The 25379-nt window shown below is 25.1% G+C and overlaps 2 protein-coding genes across 5 annotated transcripts in view; one reads left to right on the plus strand and one right to left on the minus strand.

Annotated features, from left to right (window-relative positions):
- Nucleotides 1-1134, plus strand: part of LOC132924955 (nuclear pore complex protein Nup205) — a 14212-nt gene extending 13078 nt beyond the window's left edge. The window contains exon 33 of the mRNA XM_060989419.1: nucleotides 939-1134. Coding sequence (XP_060845402.1) covers nucleotides 939-1013 — 75 coding nt within the window. The 3' untranslated portion in view covers nucleotides 1014-1134. The remainder of the gene's footprint in view (nucleotides 1-938) is intronic.
- Nucleotides 1130-25050, minus strand: LOC132924696 (ubiquitin carboxyl-terminal hydrolase puf). 4 transcript variants are annotated; one of them, XM_060989336.1, is made up of 44 exons: nucleotides 24865-25049; nucleotides 24703-24799; nucleotides 24452-24648; nucleotides 24071-24287; nucleotides 23793-24010; nucleotides 23432-23730; nucleotides 23147-23365; nucleotides 22788-23067; nucleotides 22465-22728; nucleotides 21859-22397; nucleotides 21019-21146; nucleotides 20507-20803; nucleotides 20124-20449; nucleotides 17992-18521; nucleotides 17746-17934; nucleotides 17053-17313; nucleotides 16883-16970; nucleotides 16592-16788; nucleotides 16127-16522; nucleotides 15955-16066; nucleotides 15684-15895; nucleotides 15450-15618; nucleotides 15160-15392; nucleotides 13389-13592; nucleotides 12798-12970; nucleotides 11135-11552; nucleotides 10818-11062; nucleotides 10627-10750; nucleotides 10377-10564; nucleotides 9106-9214; nucleotides 8863-9024; nucleotides 8601-8807; nucleotides 7986-8156; nucleotides 7662-7917; nucleotides 6977-7242; nucleotides 6165-6355; nucleotides 5918-6095; nucleotides 5609-5845; nucleotides 5284-5536; nucleotides 4095-4327; nucleotides 3823-4026; nucleotides 3045-3182; nucleotides 2709-2949; nucleotides 1130-1774 (listed from the first exon to the last, which is right to left on the minus strand). In XM_060989336.1, exons 1-44 carry the CDS (start codon nucleotides 24911-24913, stop codon nucleotides 1614-1616), a joined length of 9876 nt encoding a protein of 3291 aa, XP_060845319.1. In that variant the 5' UTR covers nucleotides 24914-25049; the 3' UTR covers nucleotides 1130-1613. The 4 variants fall into 4 exon arrangements, with proteins under 4 accessions (XP_060845319.1, XP_060845257.1, XP_060845197.1 ...); XM_060989274.1 differs by having other exon boundaries at nucleotides 15160-15618; nucleotides 22465-22713; nucleotides 24865-25050; XM_060989214.1 differs by having other exon boundaries at nucleotides 15160-15618; nucleotides 22465-22719; nucleotides 24865-25050.
- Between the last annotated feature and the right edge of the window lie 329 nt (nucleotides 25051-25379).

Consider the following 25379-nt stretch of genomic DNA (forward strand, 5'->3'; position numbering starts at 1 on the left):
TGATTGATAATATAGTTAAGTGGTACGTAAAAAAAAGTTTTAGAACCGCTGCATTAGACTATTCTGCATTGCGGTAACTATGATTCATGTCCAAGAGATTGCCTCTGAGATGAGTTATGTCACAACGTACCAATATCTGATGAGTCTCACTATTTGTATTAGATTTTTTTGATACCAAGCCACAAGCTTGACCCTGCACTTTGGGGAATAGGATGTAAAGTTATTATCAAGCTTATCTTTTATAAGAATATTGTCTGTTTTATCATGGTGTGTTCATTTTTTAATTTTAATATTAAATTTATTACATACAATTTGAACTGTAAATAAAATGTACTGATATCATTAATACACAAACAACATACTCAAGTATATAATATTAAAATATTATTATGAGTTACATTTAGGAATTTACTACTTCAGTCTACACATTATATACTTTCTGTTATTACTATTTTTAAAATTCTTTAATTGCATAATACAACTGTTAAACAGTCATAACACACCTATTGGCTACTAATAAATATAAATTTTGTACATATTTTTAATTTAAAGTAATTTTTACAAATGCATAGCTTGAAATATGAAAAAATTACAAAATGTTAAAAAAGAAATAAATTTCCCTTCACTTTTAAAAAAAAATTTTGATGATTAATTTCTTATTTAAATATTCAAACTTCTTATCTTACACAAAGTTTATCACTCGTAAATAAAAGAAAGTCTATATAAAATAATATTTATTGAAAATTTTAAGTCTCCTGTTATTTGTTTTTTAACAATCGATTTTGTCCCAAACCTTTTTTGAAGTATTGGGGATCATTTACTTTATATTTAATTCAAGTTTAAAAAAAACCCTACAATGATTAGGCCACAATTAGATTTGTTAAAGTTGATTAAAAAAAAAAAAATTAAATTTTAAAAATATTTATAATTTGTTACAGGAGAAGTCAGAAGACAGTTTTGTACAAGTCATGGTTCACAGGATCAAAAAACTCTTACAATTTGTTAGTTCATAGAACTTAAGTAGTTGAATGAAGTCTTTTTTGCTTTTATTTATTTTTTTGTACATTTATATAGAAATTTTCATTCCATTTACAGTTGTATAAATTTTCAATATATACAATTACAACTCATTAAGACTCAATTTTATTTTTATAATATGTACAGTATGATAATAGAAAAACAACATTTCCCTGTAAAAAAAAACTAATCTATAAATTATGATTAGAAAGTCTATATAAAGTTCTTTCATTGATATAAATAATATTAATTAATAATTACATAATAAAAACATATTACTTTTTATTTAAATTTTACTAAAATTATTACTTTTTAAACAATTATAGAATATAATTAAGGTAGGGAAATGATGGAATTTATCCACATAAAATCCAAGGGTAATTGATAAAAATAACGAATCCCAACAGTTATTGGCTTTACAAAATAGTCGATTGATTAAAAGAAAAAAAAAACAAAACTTTGCAACATTTTTGGAGATCACAAATAAATGTTTTTTTTATATAAAAAAAAAACATGAATTCATTTAAAAAAAATTATAATCCAGTTTTGTTTTGAAAGACTAGCAGCGTTTTTTAAACCTACAGAAAAAACCTGTATTAAGTCTTATCTGGTGGCCCAGCAATGTCTTTATCTTCCAAGTTGCTAGGCAAATTTTCATGTTTTGGTAGGGGAATGGCATCTATAAATTCAGCAGCAGTAGTTTCAATACTGCGTAATAATGATAATTGTTCATCTTCATTTTTCTCATCAGTTTCATCTAAATTAAAAAAAAAATTACATTAACTAGGTTACAAGGCCGCAAGATTAGGGCAATTAATATGTGCTATATTTTATTAATACACATTAGTTTGGTGAAAAAATGAAATGTAAAACCATGTTAAAGTTATTAATTGTTTTTCTAAAACATAACTAAAAACAACAGTTGATGACCAAATTGAAAAATATTTTAGAACTTAGTGTATAAACAAATAGAAAACTAAAATTTTAATATATGGTTTCATCTTAGGAGAACGTTATACCAGCATGTGTTGTCTTTGTCTTACTAATATAGATCATAGCAAATTCGCGTTCAGTAGAACATTTTTGTTATGTTAACTTTAATATTAGAGTAAATTTACCTATTATCAAATTAAAAAATAAGAATATTATCTAGAAAATATTGTATGCTTCTATTGATATTATAATTTAAAAGTGAGTTATAGCTATGTAAAATATTACAACTTTAAAATATTCATAACTCATTTTAAAATAATATCAATAAAAGCATATGACATTTTCTAGGTAATATTCTTACCTTTAAATTTGATAATAGGTAAATTTACTCTAATATTAAAGCTAACATCACAAAATGTGTTCTACTGAACGCGAATTTGCTATGATCTATATTAGTAAGATAAAGACAACACATGCGGGTGTAACGTCCTCTTAAATAAATAATAATATTTTTAATGAAGTGTAAATTAACTAATTTCCAAATATCATAGTTTTAAAACAAACTTATGTTAATTATACTATACAAGGTTACTCTACTAAAAACATTGTATAATTCAATTTCTAAGTTAACAAAACTAACTCAATTTTATAGTGAAATGAGAAATTTAGATTTTAAATTTACTTTTTTTTTTATACCTTTAATTTAGAATGTAATTTTAGTACTAACTTTTAAGTAAAAATAAAGTATATTTGTTTACCTGAAGTTGAAGGACACACTTTGTCTATTAGTTTTTGAGCTGCTGTTTTAATATTGCTTAAAACTACTTTCAGTTCTTGCACAGGCGGTTTAACTAAGGAACAAACTCTTAGAGCTCTTAAATTAGATAACATCCTTTTTTCAGTTTCTAATTCACCCAATTTTTCCAAGTCATTTGGCAAGTTATATATAACACTTTCCAATAATTCAAAAGTATGATGTGATAGTACACTAGCAGCCATCTGTTAGTTTAAACAAAATATATATATATATATTTACATGTTAGACCCAAAATAATTTTGAATTGTTATAAGCAAGTACTATGAATTAAAATTACCTCGGGAAAAAATGTTCTAACAAAATCATATATAATATCATTATTCAAACTGAGACGTTCCTCAATAAGTGTAGATTCCAAATAATCCACAAAATAATTATTCTTAGATAACAATCTTAAATATGGTAAGTTAGACCCCTTAAAAAAACAAATATATGCTGAATTAAAAATCATTCATTATTTCTAACTTAAATACAGGGTGATTCAAAATTTATGTTACAGCCATGTATCATATAAATAGAAAATAGAAAAAATGTTAACTACCAAAGATTTTTATTTAAAAACATCTAAAATTATAGTAATTATTATATATTTTTACAATATTTTAGGAGGGGTTTTGGGAATTAACTTAAGAAATTAAAATGGAAATCTATACTTTTTTTTTGCAATCATAATAAAAAGAACTTTTTCATAGTATTTTTTGATATATACAAATTGAAATTCAGACAAATAGATTATGAATTATAAGAATTTAAATTTTAGGTGAGAGGAGTAGTAGACCAATATTTTGTTAGATATCACCATATTCCACTTCGCTCAACAAAAACTAAATACTTATAACTTATAATTTATTAACTAAATAATAATAATAATTTCTTAAGTAGACTCCCTAACATTCTTTACCCTAAACTATTATAAAAAAATTATAAAAATTACTAGTAATTTTAGATATTTCTAAATAAAAAAAAACATTTAACATTTCTTTATCATGAATATTTTATATTTATATGATAAAATGGCTGTAAGATAAATTTTGAATTACTCTGTATATACTTACATTCATATTATGCACATCAAGCCAAAACTTTGGAAAAAAAGTATGATGTAAAGGAATAGATTCATATCCAATCATTGCATTAAGTGCTACAAGAGGTTCAGTCAAACAGTCATTATTAACAGCAGTACGACACATCACATCAATGAAATCGTGATATGGTGCATAAAATGCAGATAATTCTGTATCGTAATGAGGATCACAGCCCTAAAATAATTAAAATAACTATAGAATAATTGCTTAAAAATAAACATTTCTTTAAAAAATATTCTTACTTTAGTCAAGTCTAATTGGTTATGCGTTAAAGCCATTTGAACCATGGGTCTAATAGGTCTAGTATTTGATTTTAAGCTTAGCATGGGCACTTTATGTCCACGACGAGGAAAATACGGACCAATAGGCATACCATTATTACTGTCCATACAAACAGCATGACAATGTGTTAATATTGGTTGAAGTACATTAATAACTTCAATTGGCATTAATACAACAAGTACTTTTAGTAGATCTAAAAAATAATTAAGGAATTTAATAAAATAATTTTTTTATAATATCTACAGTTTTAACTACAGTAAATTTGTATTACTAACTGGTTAAGATTATCATCAATTGTTAGTTGTTACACACAAGCATACTTAAAAAAAATGTTGTTATATTAATCACTGGTAAGTTGTAAGGGGTAAATTATTACCGTACTAATTTTAAACTATTTTATAGTTATTTATATTATTTTTTGTGGTTTTAATGTGATAAGATTTTAATAACTTGCATTTACAAATAAATTGAAATTTATTTTAAGAATAGATTATAAATTTAAAATTAATAAATATTAAAGAAAAATATATTGTGTTTAATCAAGGAAAATTTTTAACAGATGAGATAAAGTACAATGAATTCGTGCAACCTACTTGATAACTATAATTATACTCTGTTCCAAATATGATGATTTACGTTCAAATACCCTGAATGCGGCTAACAAGTCACACATCAGTTACTTATTAGGCGGCATGTTATTATTACATTGTAAGAATTACATATGAACATAATTTGGTCATTTGTGCACACGTTATCTTTTGGAACTAAGTATAGAATAGATATCACTATACTAATAAATGAGTAATAACCATTTAATTATAAAAATATTACTGATAGAAATAAAATTATACATATATTGTATTCGAAATAAAAAAGGTACTTAACAGTGAATATTTTTCATCGGGGCGGTCACCAAGTTAACCATTGGGTTCCTCATACCAAATTTTTTTGAAACAAAGCCCATGCCCATCTACACTAATTGGCCACTTGGTACCTTTCTTATTTTGAATACAGTATAATATATTGGATTTTTTACCAGGAAAAAATTTATATTTTTTACTATTAAATTTAATTATTTTAAGCTTTTGAAGATATTTAAATTAATTTAATAAAAGCAAATAAATAAAATACATATTGACGTTATATTACCTAATACTGATTGTCTCATTTCTTTAGGATTGTATGTATTAAGTAATGTAACCAATTTTCTTAATAAATCTGGCCATTCTTTATATGTCAATATTATAGTACGTGGTGTTTCTTTTTCAGCCAATTTGTTCTGTTCATGACTTCTTTGTAAACACTTTGTGATATCAACAATTAAAGCAAGCATATCAATTAAGTCACCAGTTACGTGGCAAGCAGTAGCCTCATGATACATATTATGTAATGTTTGAAAACCCTGAAATACCAATCAATAATTTATTAATATTTTAAAAATATTTAATTATTATTTGACAAATTAAATTATTACTTCAAAACACATTTCTAAGCCACGGTTATGAATAAAATATAATTTATCTTCATCATTTTCCAAAAGAATTTTAGCAACTGGTATTAAAGTACCCCAGCCAGCTTTTCCATCTAAGTTTGATACATATAGTTGTATTGTTTCTCTTCTATATTGGTTTATTTCAACAATTTCTTGATCAGTTGAATCCGGGAATTTTTTAATAAATAGTTGTAGTAGTTTAAATAATTCATCAACAGCCTAAATAATTATATGAATAAAAAAATTATTAAAACAGGTACAAATAAAATATACCATAGTTAATTATCTTACAGCTGCATATTGAGTAGGGTGAGGAGAAATGTTCTTAAAAGCCCAACTAATATTTTGATGCCCAGCTAATTGTCTAGAAAATATTCTAGAATGTTGGCAACATATTCTTAAAAGGCCATAATATGCTGGTAACATAGTGCGATTGAAAATTACCACTTCTTGGTCATCATGATCAGCTCTAAAAAAATTCTCATGAAATGATAAACTTACAATTATTAAGATGTACATTCTTATTTAAATTACTTACAAAATATAATTGAATGCTATATTTTTCACAAAGTATGGATCTTGAACAAGTATTTGTACATTTTCTATACAGTCAGACAAAACATTATAGAATAACATCAATAAGCTTTGTTTATTGTGATGTATTGCTATGGCTGGTTCAGAAAGTTTGGGATGAAATAATTGCCAAAGTTCAACTAAATGTGGTCCAAACTGAAAATATTGAATGAATCAAAAATTTTAATAAATACTTTATTGTGTAAATCTTGATATTAGTTTTTAACATACATTTTATATTTAATATTTATAATAAATTTAAAATTGTCTGTAAAAAAAAAACATATTGTTTCTGCTTCTTAAAAAGTATTGAGTTTCTCTCTTAAATTAATAATTCTTCTATATAAGTTATCATGATGAATAATAGATGTATTAAATTCTAATTAACAATAAACTGTAGGCACCAAAAACAATTCTGAGCAAATGTCTACAATTATTACTTTTTGGAGATTTTGTTGAAAACTGATACTGCACAAATATTTATATTTTAGCTAGATAAATTACTAAAACAAAATCTTTGGAATATCTTAATTTTTACCTCTTAAGTACAACCTAGATAAAAATTCTACTAGATACCAACATCAACATTGATAATTTAAGTAAACTAGCACTCCAAAATGTGATAGCCACAAAAAAATGTACATTCCATTAAAACTGTAACATTGAACTATAATTATACTATAATTATACTTGTCTTATTGCATTTTTTTAAACTGTGTTTTAGTATAATTGAATGTACTCTATAAATAAAAATAAAATACTTATTAAAATGTTTACCATTAGTTTTTCTGTTCTTGATATCAAAAAATAATTGAGCAAAACAAAGTAGGCAGTTAGTTTCGATGATCCATGTTGAGTTGTATCTGTATACTCTTTAGCCATTTTTAAGAGGTTTAAAAGAAATTTGAATATTTCATGCAATGTTTCCTTTGCATCTGATGCCAATAATACTTCTTTTTGTAATGTACACATACCTCTTGCTGATCTATATGCTTGTCGAAATTGAGTATTTGGTACCAATGATACTAATAACATACTGGCAGCTAAAATATACATTTTAATTAATAATTACAAATATAGTGTGTTTAAGTTTTTTTTGATATTTTCAGTTAATTTATCAGCTAAATATTTTAATATAATATTCAGTAACTGTCTAATTTGGTTCTGAAGATAACAAAAATTGATGAATTTTTCTTTTATACTTACATATAATATGGTCTTACAAAATTATTACTTAGTAACTAAAAAATTATTATTATATTGTTTTCGCTTTAATAAATCTAAATATACCAATATTCTTTTAGTAATTAATCATGTTAGAAAAAAATTTAATCCAATCACAAATTATACTACAATTTTTTAAATAGCAAATATTTAACATAGTATTTTTTTCACAAAATTGATGATATTCAATACATTTATACTATAATAATAATCAATAATTTAAATGCAATATATTTACCTGAGCGTACTCGAGCATTTCCATGTGCTAATAAAAATCGTTCAACCCATGTGTCCATACCATTAAGTACCCAAGCAGATACTTGCTTATTACGAGGTACTTGAAGACCAAGCCATTCCAATGCTACTTGGGGTCCATTTTCAGTTGACTGCCACAAAAGTCTTAATATGAATTCAGTAAAAGATGGTAATCCACCATTACCACTGACACTACCTTCTGATAGTAAAGTTAACATTTTGAAAAATGGCTGAGTAATCTAAAGTACAAACATTATTTATTTTTTCTTTATTTATAGTTCAATTAATTTTAAATAAATGATCTTACTTCAGAATTATTAACATTTTTTTGTATAACATTTAAAATTTGGCTGATAATTTCATTAGCAAGTAAAGCATTCTTTTGCGATGAATCATTACGGCATAGAGAAAATATAAGATTTTTTGTCATATGTAAATTTGTATTATCTTTTACTTGCTGAATTATAAATGGAAACCCCTAAAAATATTATTAAGTAATAATATAAATAAAATATTTTATAACAGAAAATAAAATAAAGAAGAATGGAAATAGTCATTTTTGTGGTCAGTACATATCAGTGAAAAATGAATCGTGAGTAACAGCAGTACATCACTTTAAATTCCTCTTGAGTCCTGATAAATTTATAAAAAATCAAGTGACTAAAAAGTTAAATTACTCAAATATGATAAAAAATTATATATTCTATAAGATTTCACTGACTGACTAGTATCACTGCCAACATGTCGGTGTCCAGATATCTGTATTTTAGTATATGGGTTTAGATATACAGTCTTTCAAATGTTGTGTGACAAAAATGGGAGGGGGTATTATGTTGTTTCTTACACAAATCCCGCCATTTTTGTCATAAAACATTTGGACAATCTGTATATTATATTAAATAAAAACAACACTAAATATTACCTTCATTCCTTGTAAAACATACAAATCATTATCTGATAGCTCTAACTGACCACCAATATTTCTTGATTTTTCTACCAATGAAACAACAAGAGCAATTAATTTTTCAAGGGATAAAGGTGGCTTGTTTCGATCTGCATTTGACATCGGAACTGTGTCTTCTTCTTCTTCTTCGCAGTCAGCACCATTAATATTATTAGGATTGTCATTCTATAAATTATTAACTTTATTTAATATACTCTATAAATATGGATGTTTAACTCACAAATTCATGTCCTTTTAAGCCCAAGTAAAAGTTTACAACTGTAGTAATACATTGAATAGCTATAAGAAATTTGCTTTCTTCATCACCTAACTTACTAAATTCATGTAACATTGCAAAATATTCAGTCATATTACGAATACAATTTTTGATATTTTGTTCCATCTATAATATTAAAATGTTATAAATAATTATGTGTAATATTCATTATAATTTTGATTCAGTAAAAGTATAATAAATACTTACTAAAGATACTACTGTACGGATAAATGAAGTTAGACATGATACACAAGGTTTCATATATTCACTTTTATCATCATTCATAAAAGTGTCATTGAAAAAACAAATATATGGTCTAAAATAAATACAATATTATTTAGTATTAATATTTCTTTGAAATATATAATTAACATATATTTATATATATATATATATATATATATGAAATCTATGCAATAAAAGTTAATATTTTGTAACTAACAATTATTATATGGTGAGCACAGATTTATACATTAAAAAGTAATGAATATGTCATAAATAAGCAGTAAAAATTATAAAGAGAATATAGTAATAATAATTATTAAAATAATAAAATATATAATTTTTTACTGGAATAAAAAGTGTATAAATATACAACACATATGCAAAAAATAAACACATTTTAACATTTCTTTTTAAACATTAAATAAAAATCATAAAAGTGCCTTTTTTATTCTTTATTATTAAAATGAATTATTAAGCAATATCTAATATGTTTTTTGAAGAAACTATGTTGTTTAATGTTTATAAGTAAATGATGAAAATTTAAGATGATCATTCATTACAAATTGAAGTTGTTAGAGTTTACTAAATACACAATGCAAGAGTTAAACATAATACAAATTTACATATGACTAAGACTTATATTTTCTTCAAAATGATTTATCACAAAATAATTGTCAATTAAATTATCAATAAAATGTTTAATATGATACAAACAAATGTTAATAATCTTGAAGCAATAAGAGTAATTATTTAAATTCATTGAATTATAAATATTAAAATATTAATATATAAATGCTTAAACTTAAATTACTCAGCCTTTTTCAAAATGTTAACTTTACTATTTGAAAATAGTATACTATAGTTACTAGGTCTTAGTAAATTTCATTAAGTTAAACATCTTTGCCATATAATGCAATTTTATTTTATTTTATTATTTAGAAAAATTCTTAAAAATGTTTGAACATCTCAACCTCTAAATCCTTAATGTAAATACTAATTGCTGGTGTACATCGCTTACTCAACAACTGTCTAAAAATTGAACACACATTTTTATTGAAAAATGTAATTACAATAAAATATGTAAAAATATGTAAAATAACATTTTATAACAAATTATATGATTAGTAGGATACCATAATTCATGATTATTTACAAAGACCCAAAAATATGTAATTGCATACAAATCTGTACTCTAGTTATAGGTTTATAAGATATATTAAAATACTTTAAATATTTTTATTAATATTTATTACCTAGTTTGCTGAATAACATGTATACACAACTTAAGAAATGTCTGTCTTATTATTTGATTAGGACATTTAATAAAAATCTTAAGTGGCCACCATCCATCAATACTCATTTGTTGTAGAAACCATTCAGAACCGGATTGTGAAGCACTAAACTGCTTGGTTAACAATTCTGTCCATTGCATTATAGTAGACTAAAAATTTAAAATTCAACAGAAAATACTAAAATAGCCCAGATTAAATTAAAAATACTTACTCGTTCTTTAGCATGTATATAGGTTTCCAAAAAAAAAGCTGAAGTTAACTTTGTAGCAAGTTCAGCTAATTCCTCCGTATCTTCTAAAGATTGAGGAATAAATGCACATATTTGCCACATAAATCTTAGAAAAAATTTCAATAAATATTAAACGTAATCATAAATTTCTAAGTTAATACTAAACCACTTACTGAAAATAAGCACTTTCAAATATATTTTTATCTTGTAAAAATTGTCTATTATCCCTCCAAATCCATCCTTCTAATTCACTACTCAATTTTATTGGTGGACATATTTCTATATCATTAGAAGTATCATGTTCTTCAATTTCTGGATCTGTTGGCTTAACAAGTTCATAAAATAACATATATGCACTGTTTGTTTTTTCAAAGCTCAAGTCCATGTACTTGTCTGTTACTGAATCATAGGTTTTACTCTAGAATAATAAATTTGTATAACATGTATATGAAAAATTATGTAAATTACAATATATATATTAATATATTACTGTCATTTCTCCACCAAAGCATTCAGCTGCTAATTGACTAGCATCAAACAATTTTACTTCTGCATCATTGAATAAATACCATTGATCAGTACTTGGCGTTTGAGATTTATTTGTACGTTCTCGGTTTCGTATAAAGCTATAATAATGACCACCATCTGCTGTTCCTGTATGAACTGTAACACCAATCAGTTCATATTGGTAGTTTTCATCAAATCGCTCTGCTCCCTTATTTTCGTTCATTTCTTTTTCTTCCAGATAATGCTGAGGCATCAAGTGTTTTTCAACATATCCAGACATGTCAAGTATCATAGGAAATGAAAAATGAGTGTTCACTTTTTCTTTCATCATAGTCACCATATTAAATGTATATCTCATTGTATTAAAACAAAGAATTTGTGGTAATTTTTTGAAACAAGCCCTGAAATATTAAATGCATTAATAATCAGTGTTTAATAAGATAATTAAGTGTCGAGTAGGTGGCTGTTATGGGTATATTAAATTTAAATTCAACGATATAACATTTTATACGAAAAATGACTCTGAGTGACAGTCTGTCAGCGAACATCACAAACTATAATTTTTTTATACACATTTTTGATACATATTACAGTAATTTATTTTACTTTTAATACTACAGTACATTGAAGTATTTTTTCCCGAAAATACATATTATTGGTATTCCTGTAATTACTGAATATTTTTAAAATACTATATCGACTAACATAACTCAAACTTTAAATAAGTAAAAAGAGATCCATGGTATAAATAGATATCTTAAAATAAATCAATAATTTCATTGCATACAGAAATATTAATAATAATTTAATATACATAAAAGTTTTGAGTTATCACGAAAAATCTTTTTTAAATTATAACAAAATAATTAACATCATTGTTAATCATTTAAATAAGTAATTTGTCCAAATTTTAATGTTTATAAAAAATAATTGTTTTTTTATATTTCTTAGATTTTATGGTTTTAATGAAAACTATCTTCATTGTATGAGGAATGTATTACATTTTTAAAACTTAGAAAAAAATAAAAATTATTATGAATATTTAACTGAAAAATAGTTTGCATTATTATGTGATTTTGAAAAATTTTATCTGTAATATATATATAAAAACAAAAGGTTGTCTATGTATTTTTAATATTTTTATATAGATATAAGAACAACTTATGCAGGATCTAGTATTACATTTTTAAATTTTATTTTTAGAATTATGAACCAACAAATAATTTTTTTATCGACATTTATAGATGGTTATAGATTATAGATTTATAGATTAGTCTCGTGACTAAAATAATTTAAAAAGAGTTGAAATATTTTAAAAATTAATAAATAAAGTTTAATATAAACATTTGGTGAAAATTTCAAGTATCTCCAATAATTTGTTTTTTAATTACACTAAAAAACAAAATTAATTTTGTTGAAAATTCCTATTATTCCTCAGTTTTTTTTTGTTTTTTCCCCAGATTTAAAATTTACTTTTAGAAAATTATTTTACTTCTACCACCCCCTCCCCCAAATATCAACTAGATCTATTTTGCTACCAGATATCAACACTATTTGTACTGCCCCAAAAGTGAGGAAAAAAAAACACATCAATACTTATATTGTTCTTCTAAAACTCTAAAATATGACATTTAAAATGGAGTTACCTTTTTTCTGCACGAACTTTCTTCTCACACTGAGAACATGTATACATATTATCTCCATCTAAAGTGTCTTTTAATGTAACTTCATCAAGAGATTCATACAAATTTCTCATATCAGCTACTTGACATCTTACAGTGTAAAACTCTTCTAAAGTTCTACTAACATGATCACAATCCTAAATGTTTCAAATTTAATATATAATACAAAAATATAACTTCTTTTAAAATTATTTACTAAATATTTAATAAAGAATTTTTTTTTAATGTAATGAAGTGTTTTACAGTTTATATAATATACTTAAGAAATATAGTTTAAGTGTAATGTATATATATTATTAATAGAAATTAATTTTAAATAAACTAATATATAAAGCTTAATAACATATAACAATGTTGTTATTTTTTTAAATTCAGTGAAAAATTAGAATATTTTAAAATGTAAGATGGAGAAAATTATATATTTTTCTAAATACATACAAAATTGATAAATAAATAAATTGATTAATAATTAACTACATAAAAATATTATTAAAAATTATAAAAGTTTTGTAAATGTATTAATAATACAAAACTATGTATCATAATCATACTAACCAATGAAACAACATTATTACTAATTACACCTCCAAATAGTGTTTTAACAAGTGTTTTTAATTCAGGTGTCATTTCTTCTAACTTAGAGACAAGGTCAATAAAAAATTCAGCCATGTCTTTCTGTTCACCAGTATTCAAAAGTTGTTGATCCATTGTATAAACTTTGCAAAAGCTACGAGGGTTATAAGTTTTTCTTTCACTTTCCTGAAATAAAATATTAAAATTAAACACAAGCGTTTATTTATATTTTATTTTCGATGATAACTTTTTTGAACTAACTGATTGATTTTTATAATATTCAATTATAAAATATAGAATAAGCATTTTTTAAACTATTTTCTCAAATCTTAAAATAATATTTTTTAACTATATTTAGCAGAAAAAACGATACAACAAAAAAGGATTGAATTACAATCAAAATTGTAAACATGATAGAAGAAAGAAGGAAATATAAAAATTTGAACAGTACCGAAGGACAAAAAAGATACAGAGCATTGAGGAATCTAATTATTAGGAAATCAAGGGAAACAAAAGAAAAGTATCTGGAAGAAAGGTATAGTGAAATTGAAACCTTAATGATGACAGTAAAAAAGTTCTTTGGCCAGTATAAGCCCAGAGCCGGAGGAGTAGAAGATGATAATGGGGAAATCCTATGTGAGCAAAAAAAAATAGCCAAAAGATGTAAGGAATATCAACGGAAGAACGAAAAAGGTTAGAATCGTTTGCAATGTGGTGCTGGCAAGAATAACAGAAGGAAAGTTAGTTTGGAAAAGTATAGTTAGAAGACAAAACGAATGGATAGGCCATATAATGCGACAAGAGGGACTATTAAAGTCTAAAACTGATTATAGAAGGAATCATAGAGGGGAAGAACCATAGGGGAAGACCAAGATTAGAATATATTCAACAAATAATAAAAGACCAAGGATGCAACTCTTACGTAGAAATGAAAAGGAAAGCGGATGATAGAGAAGAATGGAAGATGGCTGCACAAGGAATCCGACTGTTTACAATTAAATTTTTAAAAAATAGTGAGACTATAGCCAAATCAGCTTATAACAATTTTCAATAAATAAATAGTGCGGAAACAGTTAGTGAGGGTGTATACTTTATGAATCCTAGACACTTAGACTCTCTTAAATTGATATAGTGTTTAAAAATAATAGGGTATAAAATAATATAAGTCTTTAACAATATCTACATACAAAAGGGAATTGCCAGGAAAAAAGAGGTTAATGCATTACTTGCCTAGAACAATTGTTACCAGAGAATAAGGTATGATACAAACCAATGTTAAAAATAAAGTTAAGGTTAATATGTTGTGTTCAAAAAAAAGATGGCAACAAAAGTGGACAATCTATGGCAGAGTTAATTTTGAGAAATATATTAATGTTGTGATTAAATAAAATTATTTTAGCAAAAAAAACACATATTTTTAGAAATTATGAAAAGAAAGAGCAGTGGGCTAAGATAACCATCTTGAAACCTGAGATAAACAAGAGGAAATTAAGCATATTTCAAAAATCATTAACAGTGACAAATTAAATTTAAAAAAAAGTAAATAAATAAACTGTACTAAAATTCTGATTTCCTGTAGTCTAGCACAAACACACTATAAAAAAATGTAAATATAATTTTGAGATAAGTAAATCATTGGGTAATGTTTGTTTTACACATTTAAAATAGGTATTTTTCTAGTCTAACTCAATAAGATATACTATTCTAATATAATCACTAAAATTAAATAACTTTATTATTAAATCAATCATACCAATAAATAAGCAAACATTCTCTTTAGCTCAACCAATATGGATGCATGTTTATTAGACTCATCACATTTTGCTTCAAGTATAGATCGTCTGGCTTGTGGCATCATAAATAAATGCTGCATACAAGAAGCCATATAACAAGTGGCACCAAGATTTGTTAAACCAACATACCCACAACTAGATCGACCATCATCGTGAGGCCAATAATCCCATAAATATGGAAGCCGATTTAGATCTACAAAAATATGAGTAAAAATTATTAAGTGCACAAAATTATCCTTAGAATATTTACCATTACTATGTTGTTCTAATAATTTTTTATATAAATATTCATAGTTTTTGGGAGTTTCTTTTACTAATTCAACTAATAAATCATAAGCTGAAGATCGAGCGCTTTCAGATTTACATTTAGGTAACTGTCGATTCTGAGGATCGGGCAAAGCAAACAAAAACTCAAAAACCTAAAATTTTAAAGTAAAAATGATTAATTATATATATTGTAATATGTACATGTTTTAATACGTACTGTGTCTAAAACTTTATGACTATGTTTACTAAATTTAAAAGGAGGTTTATGCCCTAGTATATTTGACATTAAATTTAAAAGACCAATCAAACCATCATCTTGAAGGCCACTATAATGTGTTTCAATAAAATCTCTAGAAGCAATTGATTCCCAAACACGTATTGCTAATGCTTCGATATCAATAATACATTTTGGTGGAAATTTAATACTTTCTAAAATAATAAAAATATATTACATACTTATTTAAATATAAAAATTTTCATTATTTTACCTTGAATGATGTCATTTGGTAAACAATTAACAAGTCGACACATAAGCCAAAAATAATCACGGCAAGCTGGTCCATAATTAAGTTTATCTTCATCAGTTATCCTCATAGAATTCTAAAATACAATAAAAATGTTAAAGTAAGTGTTTTTAACTTATAAATTAAAATTACTAACTTCATGTCTTATATTTTGTGGTTGCATGCATTCAGCCTTATCTAGGAACTTAATTAACTGAGATAAAAGTAATGTAGCTGCAGTACGATTTGCTGGGGGTACAGCGCAAAGTCGATATAACGCAACACATATCTCATGTCTGACTAATGGATCTGGATCTTCAAGAACAAGATTGCAAAGCCACATGGAAAACTGATTAGATTCTAAAAGTGCTTCGCAAATACCATTTACACTGTGAGACCACGATAAAACCAAAGTCATTAAGAAATGAATAACTTGAGCTCGACCCCAAAAGCCAGTTTTTATATCTTTTGGGTGTCCAGGGTAAGATAACTCATTTAAAATACTCATCAATCTAGGTATTACCAAATCTATCTTCATAAGTTTTAACATTTCCTTAAAATAAAATAAAATATATAAAGCAAAATTAAAAAAATATTTTATAAAATTTACTGAAAAATTTACTTTGTTAAGTTTTGGCACAACTAAATTAGCTTGCTTTTTAATGTGTGATTTCCTTGGTCGAAAATAAGGATCAAAACCTAGTCCTTCAAATTGATCTAACTGTCGTCTATCATTAGGTGACACACCAAGTTGACAAAGTAATTTAAGTAAATGAGCCAAGCAATCTTGATGCCATTCACTGTTACCCTGAAGTGTACCTAATATTGTTTTATAATTTATTATTATATACAGATTTTATTTTGCCACGATAGTTAAGCATATTTTTTATAAGAAATATACAATATAACTTACCAGATAACAAAATAGTAAAGAGATGTTCTAAACCTCCCTTTTCAATAAAATATTCACCCCATGAATTAGACATTCCATTTGTAGATATCTATGAATAGATTGAAATTGTTTTTTAAAGCAGAATATGAATTTTTAAAATGTAAAAAATATTTTTTATGATTTAAACATACCTCTGACATCACTTCGTCTTCATCTGAATTTTTTTCAACACCTACCTGAACTAATGATTCAACGATGTATAATGAATACATTAATTTTTGTAAATTTGATGGATCTAAATCTTTTTTTAACCAAACTTGACATTTTTCTTTTGATTCGTGAGTCGGAAAATGTTTAAAACATTCTAACATTGAAGGACTGGTTGGAAGTATAGTTAAAATATCCCAAACACTTCTTGATAACACTTGAGCTCTCCCATGTAATAATTCATTCTATACATAATAATAACATTGAAATTAAAAATTAAGCCAGTTTTTAAATTTCAATAATTTTTTTCCTTTTATGTTAAATAATATTATACTAATCATACCAAACTTTTATTTCCTTAAAGAACAAATATTATTATACTTAAGTTAGGAATCTCTCGTGAATGAAGATTAATACGTTTTAATGAAATAACTAATAATAATATAAAGTATTTTATGTTGATTACTATAAAAAAAACATTATTTTTTTGTTAATCATTAAATAAAAATTTAAATAATAAATAAAAGAAAAATTGAGAAATTTTTTATATATTGTTATTTTATTAAATTATGTTTAGGTTTTTATTTAGTTAAGCTTTCTATGTGTCAGTTCTAAAATTAATAAAAAAAAAAACATTTTTGATTCCTCTTATTTAACTAGGAATATAAATAAATTACTTCTTCTTCATCAATTGTTTTCATTGATCCAAGAGTATGCATGAGACCAAACAATACTTCAAAGTTTTTTGGTTGTAGAAGCAATAATGTTGGTGAACTTTCTTTAGTTGGTACAAATTGTGTAGATCCTGGTAAATCTTGGTCACCAAGTTTCTTCTTACGAGAAGTACTTAATGATAAGTATATTATCTAAAATAAATATTTCAAAAAATAACTTGTCACCTAGATTATCACAAAATTATTTACTTGGTTATCTTTTAATCCAGTTTCTTGAATGGTTTTTTCATCAAAATCTGATGTTATTTCTTGGCCTAGTGCAATCATACGTATATTACCATCTGTAGATATTTTTTGAACAGCTAAATTATCATTTTGACTTTCCCACCAATGAGCTATTTCAGCTCTCATATCAGCTATATAGTCTGTACTAGGCATGTCAAGAGTTAACTTTTCATCTAACATAGCAGGACTGATATTTAATCTAATTGTTGCTGCATTTTTATCATTCTGAATTACATGACTCATAATACCATGTCCTTCTAATGTCCATTTTCTTAAATGATAAGCATACTTTCTTTTAAATGTTTCTAAGTGAGTTTTTAATAGTAACAAAGCTCGTTGTATGTAAAGAAGACTCGATTCTTCTTTATCATTTAAAGTATCTGCAGCTACTGACAAATTTGATACACATTCACTAATAAACTTGTCTTCCTTATCAAGTTGTAAATTCATCATATAATAATTGTTTATATACTGTATAGCAGCCATGCTTACATCTAAAATAAAATTGATTTAATAATAATCATATTATATAAATCATAATTTATAAGTACATAAGTAGAGACATTGATAGTATAAAAAAATTATTACAGCTATAAAAACATTTCATTATTAAGTTGTTCATAAATTAATAAATTGAATTGGCAAATATTATTAGAATTGTTCTTCTCCCAAAATGTTTATTTATAAATAGAATTAAAATGTTTTTAACAATAAACAAAAAAAATATCATATTTATTAAGTTTCTTTTTCTTTCTTAAATAATTTATTCAGTTATATACATTAAATATTAAACTCATTAAATTAATCAAATTATTATATTTAATAGCAATAAATAAGTTACACATACCATACTACTACAGTTATTACTGATAAACAATAAATATATTGATTTGATATGTAATGGTTTGAATATTTTCCAAAGAAAAAATAATAGAAAATGTGTCTTTAAATACATAAATACAACTCTGCTGTATCCAACAAGACAATAAGTGATACCCCAGAATCAAGGCCAGTTCCACAATGGGAGAATGAAAAAAACTGACTTTTGTTAAAGCATTAAATGAAAGATGAAGAATACAATTTAACTAAAAATGTAATTTTATCTAAATTATACATTAATATTGTATGTAAAACATATAATTTTATTTTCAATAATAAATGATACTATGTATAATTTTTTAAGTAAGAATTATGAACGATACAATGACTGGTTAAAGGTAAAAGAATCTAAATTAAATTTAAGATCTAAGCAATATGTTGTAAATGTGGTTACTGACAGCTTAAATATCTAAACGCATAACTTCCTATTATTGGGGGTTCAAAAGACTCTCAAAAATGTGTATGGGCTAACCAACAAACACATGACACTTAGCCCATATACTATTGATATAGATTACACAATTAAATGTTTATATTTCTCCTTCAGTTTTTGTAGCGTGCTTAAGATATACGCAATAAAGAATGCTTAAAAACATCTGTTACTGATAATTTTAAATGTTGATCTCAATAAAGTGTTCTATTTGATATTTTTAAAACTATAATATAGTAACAATATCAAAGGCAGTTGTTTAAATAAATAGTATTCAAGTACTCAAGCTATTAAGGCAATAAAGAACAGAAATATGTAACACATTAATTCCTAAAGCAGCATTTATAACTACAATTCCTCAAGAAAAGGATAGGAACAATAGTTTTTACAAATTCAAACTCTTATCTTGAATCTTATTCAAATTTTTTTAAATATAAAAATACTACATTTTAAATTTTAATAGTAATAAATTACTTATGGACTTTAGTTTTAAAGTTTAGTGTTTATTCCTTAAAAAAAAAAATAATAATCTGCTGTCAATCGAAAACTACAACCTTAAATTAATTACTTCTTAACAGTAGTAAGAACGTAACTTAGGAAATTTTGTCTTTTACCAACTATATACAATAATGCCAAGTAAAATTAAAAATCTTAATAACACTAAATATAAAATTTTAGCAATGTCTAACATGTTAAGGAGTTATTACATTTTAATTTTAAGTAAACTGAACAATTTTTGTTTTTCAAATCATAATCTAGATTAATTTAGTGTAGTTTTTATACTAACCATTGTTTGAGGCTTTTAATGCAATTCTAGATAAATGTTCCATAGCAGCTGCATGCCCATTTCTTGCTAACAACAAATAATCACTGGATACTTGTTGTTGAGCCATATTACATAGCTGTGTAAATAAACTAAGAGCAGTCATAGTATAACTTTCAGGTGCTAATGATAACAATTTTTCACAGTACAAATGTGTCAATGTTTCAACATTAAATGTATGTTGTTCACGACAACGGACTTGGCGTAATAACCAGTTAAATAATTCATCTCGACAAATTTCATCAGATACCAAACAATTCCATAGTGTATCCAATTCATCAATAGTTAACCTAAATAGTTAAAATTTTTTTAAATCAATGTTAATTAAATTGTAATTAAATGCTTACTTAATAGTATCTGGAAGTCCAATTGAAGAATATATATGAGTCAAAAATTGTAACCTAGCTTCTATATGGATTTGGTGAGTGTAAAATCCTGAATCTTCAAATGAGTTATCGGCATGTTGTTTACAGTACTCCCGAAAATTGTTAAATACTCGATCAATCATACTGTGATGTTTAACAGCCCAAAGAGTCACCTGACGAGTATCCATCCCAACATTAAGGTTAGCCAATGAAGCTCCACGGAATTGATGAAATGATGCAAACAACTTAGGTAATAGTCTTAATGAAATAACTACAGATCTAAAACAAAATATATACAAATAAATTATACATTCTATTAAATTAAATAATGCATAATAGTAACATACTCGTCTCAATATATAAATTAACTATTCAGAAATTTTATAATTTTTACATGCTCTGTTATTAATTTTTACCAATACTACAATTTCTTCTGTTATTTTTTAAAAATAAGATTTAAAAAATAGAAAAAGTTTAGACATATTCGAACATACTTATTTTTTTGTATATTCTCTAAACAGCCTTCAATGAATTTCATTCTGATAGCACGATCAGTATTAAAGCATACTAAATTAAATAATGCTTTTTCTGCTTCCAAAGCTAATGATTCGCCTAAAAGGGTCTGAAAAAATAAAAGATATTTATAATTTTTAAAAACATAAATACATTTTTTTAAATCATTCAATACTTGAATTAAATAATATATTATAATATATTTATTTTATAAGACATAATTTAAATCAATATATTTTTAATTATATATTTCAATAGATGAATCTTTTGCAGATTATTGAGACAAAAATGTACTTAACTATTAAGTTTAACTTCACAAAAATTAAAATATTTTTAATAGTTTTAAAGTATTTAAATTTTATTTTAGAATATATAGTATGAGTAATTGAAAAATACATCAGACAGTAATGAACTAAATATGTTGGAATTTTTTATTTGTACATGTAAATTATTTATGATTTTTAATAGCTTCTCATTGAAGGAATATTTTAATTTAAAATGGAATTATCTCACAAAAATAAATAACTAAAAGACCAAATCCCAAATTTTATTTGCAGATCTGTTTTGTTACAATTTTTTTCATAATTTTTGAAAGAAATTCCAATACTTGAATATTGTGTAAAAAGAAATCACTAAAAAAATCATTAAGTTAAAACTGCACTTATTCGTATTTATATCATTATTAATATTATGTTATTTAAACATAACTTAAAAATAATTATAACTTGATATGATTTTTTATATATATATATATATAGATATATAAATAATAAATAGATAAAAACAAAATAGGAATCAAAAATTGTTTATATATTACTTACAATATTATCATCTTGAAGTAAATCCCACAATAATGTTGAACCAGGTTTACACACATTTTCTATATTGAACTGATTAGATATTGTTGTAGTTATATTTTGAGTACAAGGATGCACATTTTTACTGGTTTGGAAATTAGAATGGAATGCCATATGGTTTAACTGTTGTGTTGATAAGTGAGTCTGAGCACGTGCTGCAAGTTGCAATAATTCCTCGTCACAGCCTGAATCCTCTCCATCAAAATCAGCCATATTTTTGTCAGATTTATTTGACATACGAGATGACATACTGTTCTCATCTCCACTATAATCTTCTAGCATTTGTCTATTTATAAGTGTAGATGGTACCTGCTGGTCTGAAGTAGTATCAATGGGTGATATGCCAATTTCCATAGCTTCCATTGATTCACTATCTTCATCTTCAATATCTTCATCCTCATCCTCATCTTCCTCATCATCGTCTTCTTCACCATCAGATTCAGAATCATCTTCTGTACAATCAGTTCTAATGCACCTCATTTTAAGATTTCGTATTTTTTTGTCTAAAACATTAAAAAAATACAATCATAAAAATTATAATTTTCATAATATTAAGAATATGTAATTTACGGTTATTAATTTTTCCTCTTGGTTTTTGAAGTTTGCTTCCTTTTACTAGTTTACAATGATTTATTTGAACTTTATCTGAATCTTCATCACTAGAGTTGCATGGTTTCATAACTCTCATTCTTGTATCTCTCATAGCTTTCTTTCTAACACAATGCCTTATTTTACACATACCTAATGGTTTAGATGGTCTAATAATATCTTTTTCATTAATATCAAAATCATCATCTATTTCTTCAATTTTTGCTCCTTCTAAAACTAATGATTCTAAAAAAATATATATAATTTATAATATAATAATATTTTTTTTTTATGAAAATCCTTACCATTATCAGAATAAACAAAAATGTTTTCTTTTTTAGGTTTTTTCCTAGGAGTCGGACCATCGCTCATATCACTTCGTTCATCGCTAGATTCACCTTCTGAATTGCTATTGAGGCTAGCACTATTTTCTGATGTACTCATATCATTAGAACGCACTATTCTACGGCCATCACGTATACTTACAATTCTTGACATTTTTGGAATGGAAAATTCATGACTTCGTGCTGTAGTTGCCATACTTGACCAAATAAATTTTGTAAGAGCTGATGCCAAAAATAAGCTCTATAATACACAGATAATAGAATAACATTTTGTAAATTAATATTTATTTCATATTATTTTGTTTTAAGTATAAATTTACTTGTTCGGTATGCTCTTTTGGTTCTAATTTCCTTAATAAATGATATAAATGTAAGACAGGAGCGGGTTCTAAGTGTTTAATAAAACCAGGTAATAAATCAAAAACTTGTTTGCTACAATGTTTTAACTGTGCTGCTTGCCAAATAGTATCAATATGTTCATTTGTAATCTTACCTTCTGAGGCTAAAAAATTAAGTGTGATACTACACTGTTTAATTACCTAAAAAAGATTTACATTTAAATTAATATAATTTTAATTTATCATACAAATCTAAGCACAACATACTTCAACATGTAAATTTGGCCCAAACACATGAGATATAATTTTACGATGAACAAGCCAAGTTGCTAAATTGTGTCCAATCTGTTCGATAGTAACCATATCATTGGATTGTGATGACGTTGATAATGTTGCTGCAGTTACATGAACAAGTTCGTTTAAGGATCCTATATGACTATTTATTTGTGATATTCCTGCTAGTCTCATCGTTAATGTTGGGGACGTAAAATACTTAAATGCCAATTCAAGACCATCTTTATCTAAATTAGAAGTATGGCCATCCTTGTTTGAACTCCACATAAAATCTATAAACAAATTTAACATTAGGTTTCTTGTGAATTTTTACAGCTTTGAGTAATATATTTACCAGCCATAGTTTTAGCTGCAGGAGTTCTCAATTCTTTATCAGATAAGTTACACATAAATCTTAAGACTTTTGACCTTAATGGAACAAATACATGAACATTTGTGTGATAATTTAGCCATAGTTTAACATTACAAGCAAGTATAACAATTGGATTTGCAATAGTTAATGGCAATGATTCATAATCAAAACAAGACATAATTGCTTCCAAACCACCAACCCTAAATAAATAAAATGATTGGTTTACAAAAAATATGAAAGAATTAAATCAAATAATGTACCGGCAAAACATATTGACAGTTCTTAAAAGTAATAATGGCATATCGATTTCTTGAACATCGCAATAATGATTCATTGCTGAAACTTCTTGTTGAGTTACTTCTTCTGTCTTGTAATGTGGGTATTGTTTTACAGCCACATATAATGGAAAATTCATTAAAAAAACTTTTGTCATAAGATGTAATGGTTTTTCCATTTCTGCTAATGTCCATTGCAACTCTACAACATTTTTTATAGAAATGAATTATACTATAATAGATAAATAACACACATATATGATAAAAAAATTTAATAAATAATTAATAATAAACTTGTTTATTTAATTAGAAACAACACAATATGCACCATTAAGATTTAAATTTAAAATAAAATTAATAATTCACCTTCGTCTTTGAAATTTGCTAGTAAATTTTCCCATTTACGACTACTTTCAGCATCATCATCGTCACGAGCTGGATAGATAATATTATCTTGTCCTTTATAAGATTTTAACAAATTGGTCATCAACAAAACAAAACATTGTGTAATCCACTGAAATTGTTCATAGTTTTTTCTATCTTGAAATCCACCAAGACATTGCCTGTTGAAAAAAAAAATTAGTGATAGTATTAATATTTTATAATTTTTTGCTTACCTTTGCATAAAAGCCTGAACAAAAACAACCAATTGATTCACTTCAGACTTAGATAGAATTACACAACTAAAGTCGTTCTTTGCATTAGCATCTCTATCTGTAAGAAAATTAACAATTAAAACCAGATAAAAGTTTATTTTAGGAGATATTTATAATACATACATGGTTTTAATAGTTTTGAAAACTCTATACATGTCTCACATTCACACATTTTTTTAGTGTACGAGCCAGTGTTTTAAGGGATGTATGTATAACACATAATTCAATAAAAATCACTCATCAAAATTAATAAAAATTTACGAAAATTTGGGAAAACAAAATGTACACAAAATTACTATATACATATTATGTATGTATATTATATATAATATATATTATATATATATAAATATATATATATACATGAATATATATTTATCTATTTTTCTTAACTTTTAAGAATAAAAATAAAGTAGGTTATGCGGCTATAACACGATATCACGTTGACAGTGACGCCAACATTATATTTATAGGATCTTCGGCTTAGTAATTTGCAATGGGCTGCAGCTGCTTACGCACTATTTTAGTTGTACTCTGATAGACAAAAGATTTGAAACAATTATTATTAATCCATAATATATTATACTATTCTATTCTAGATTTTAGTTCTATAAATATACCCACACGAGTAAGATCTC

Source organism: Rhopalosiphum padi, chromosome 1 (assembly GCF_020882245.1).
Source record: "Rhopalosiphum padi isolate XX-2018 chromosome 1, ASM2088224v1, whole genome shotgun sequence".
Classification (NCBI taxonomy): Eukaryota; Metazoa; Arthropoda; class Insecta; order Hemiptera; family Aphididae; genus Rhopalosiphum; species Rhopalosiphum padi.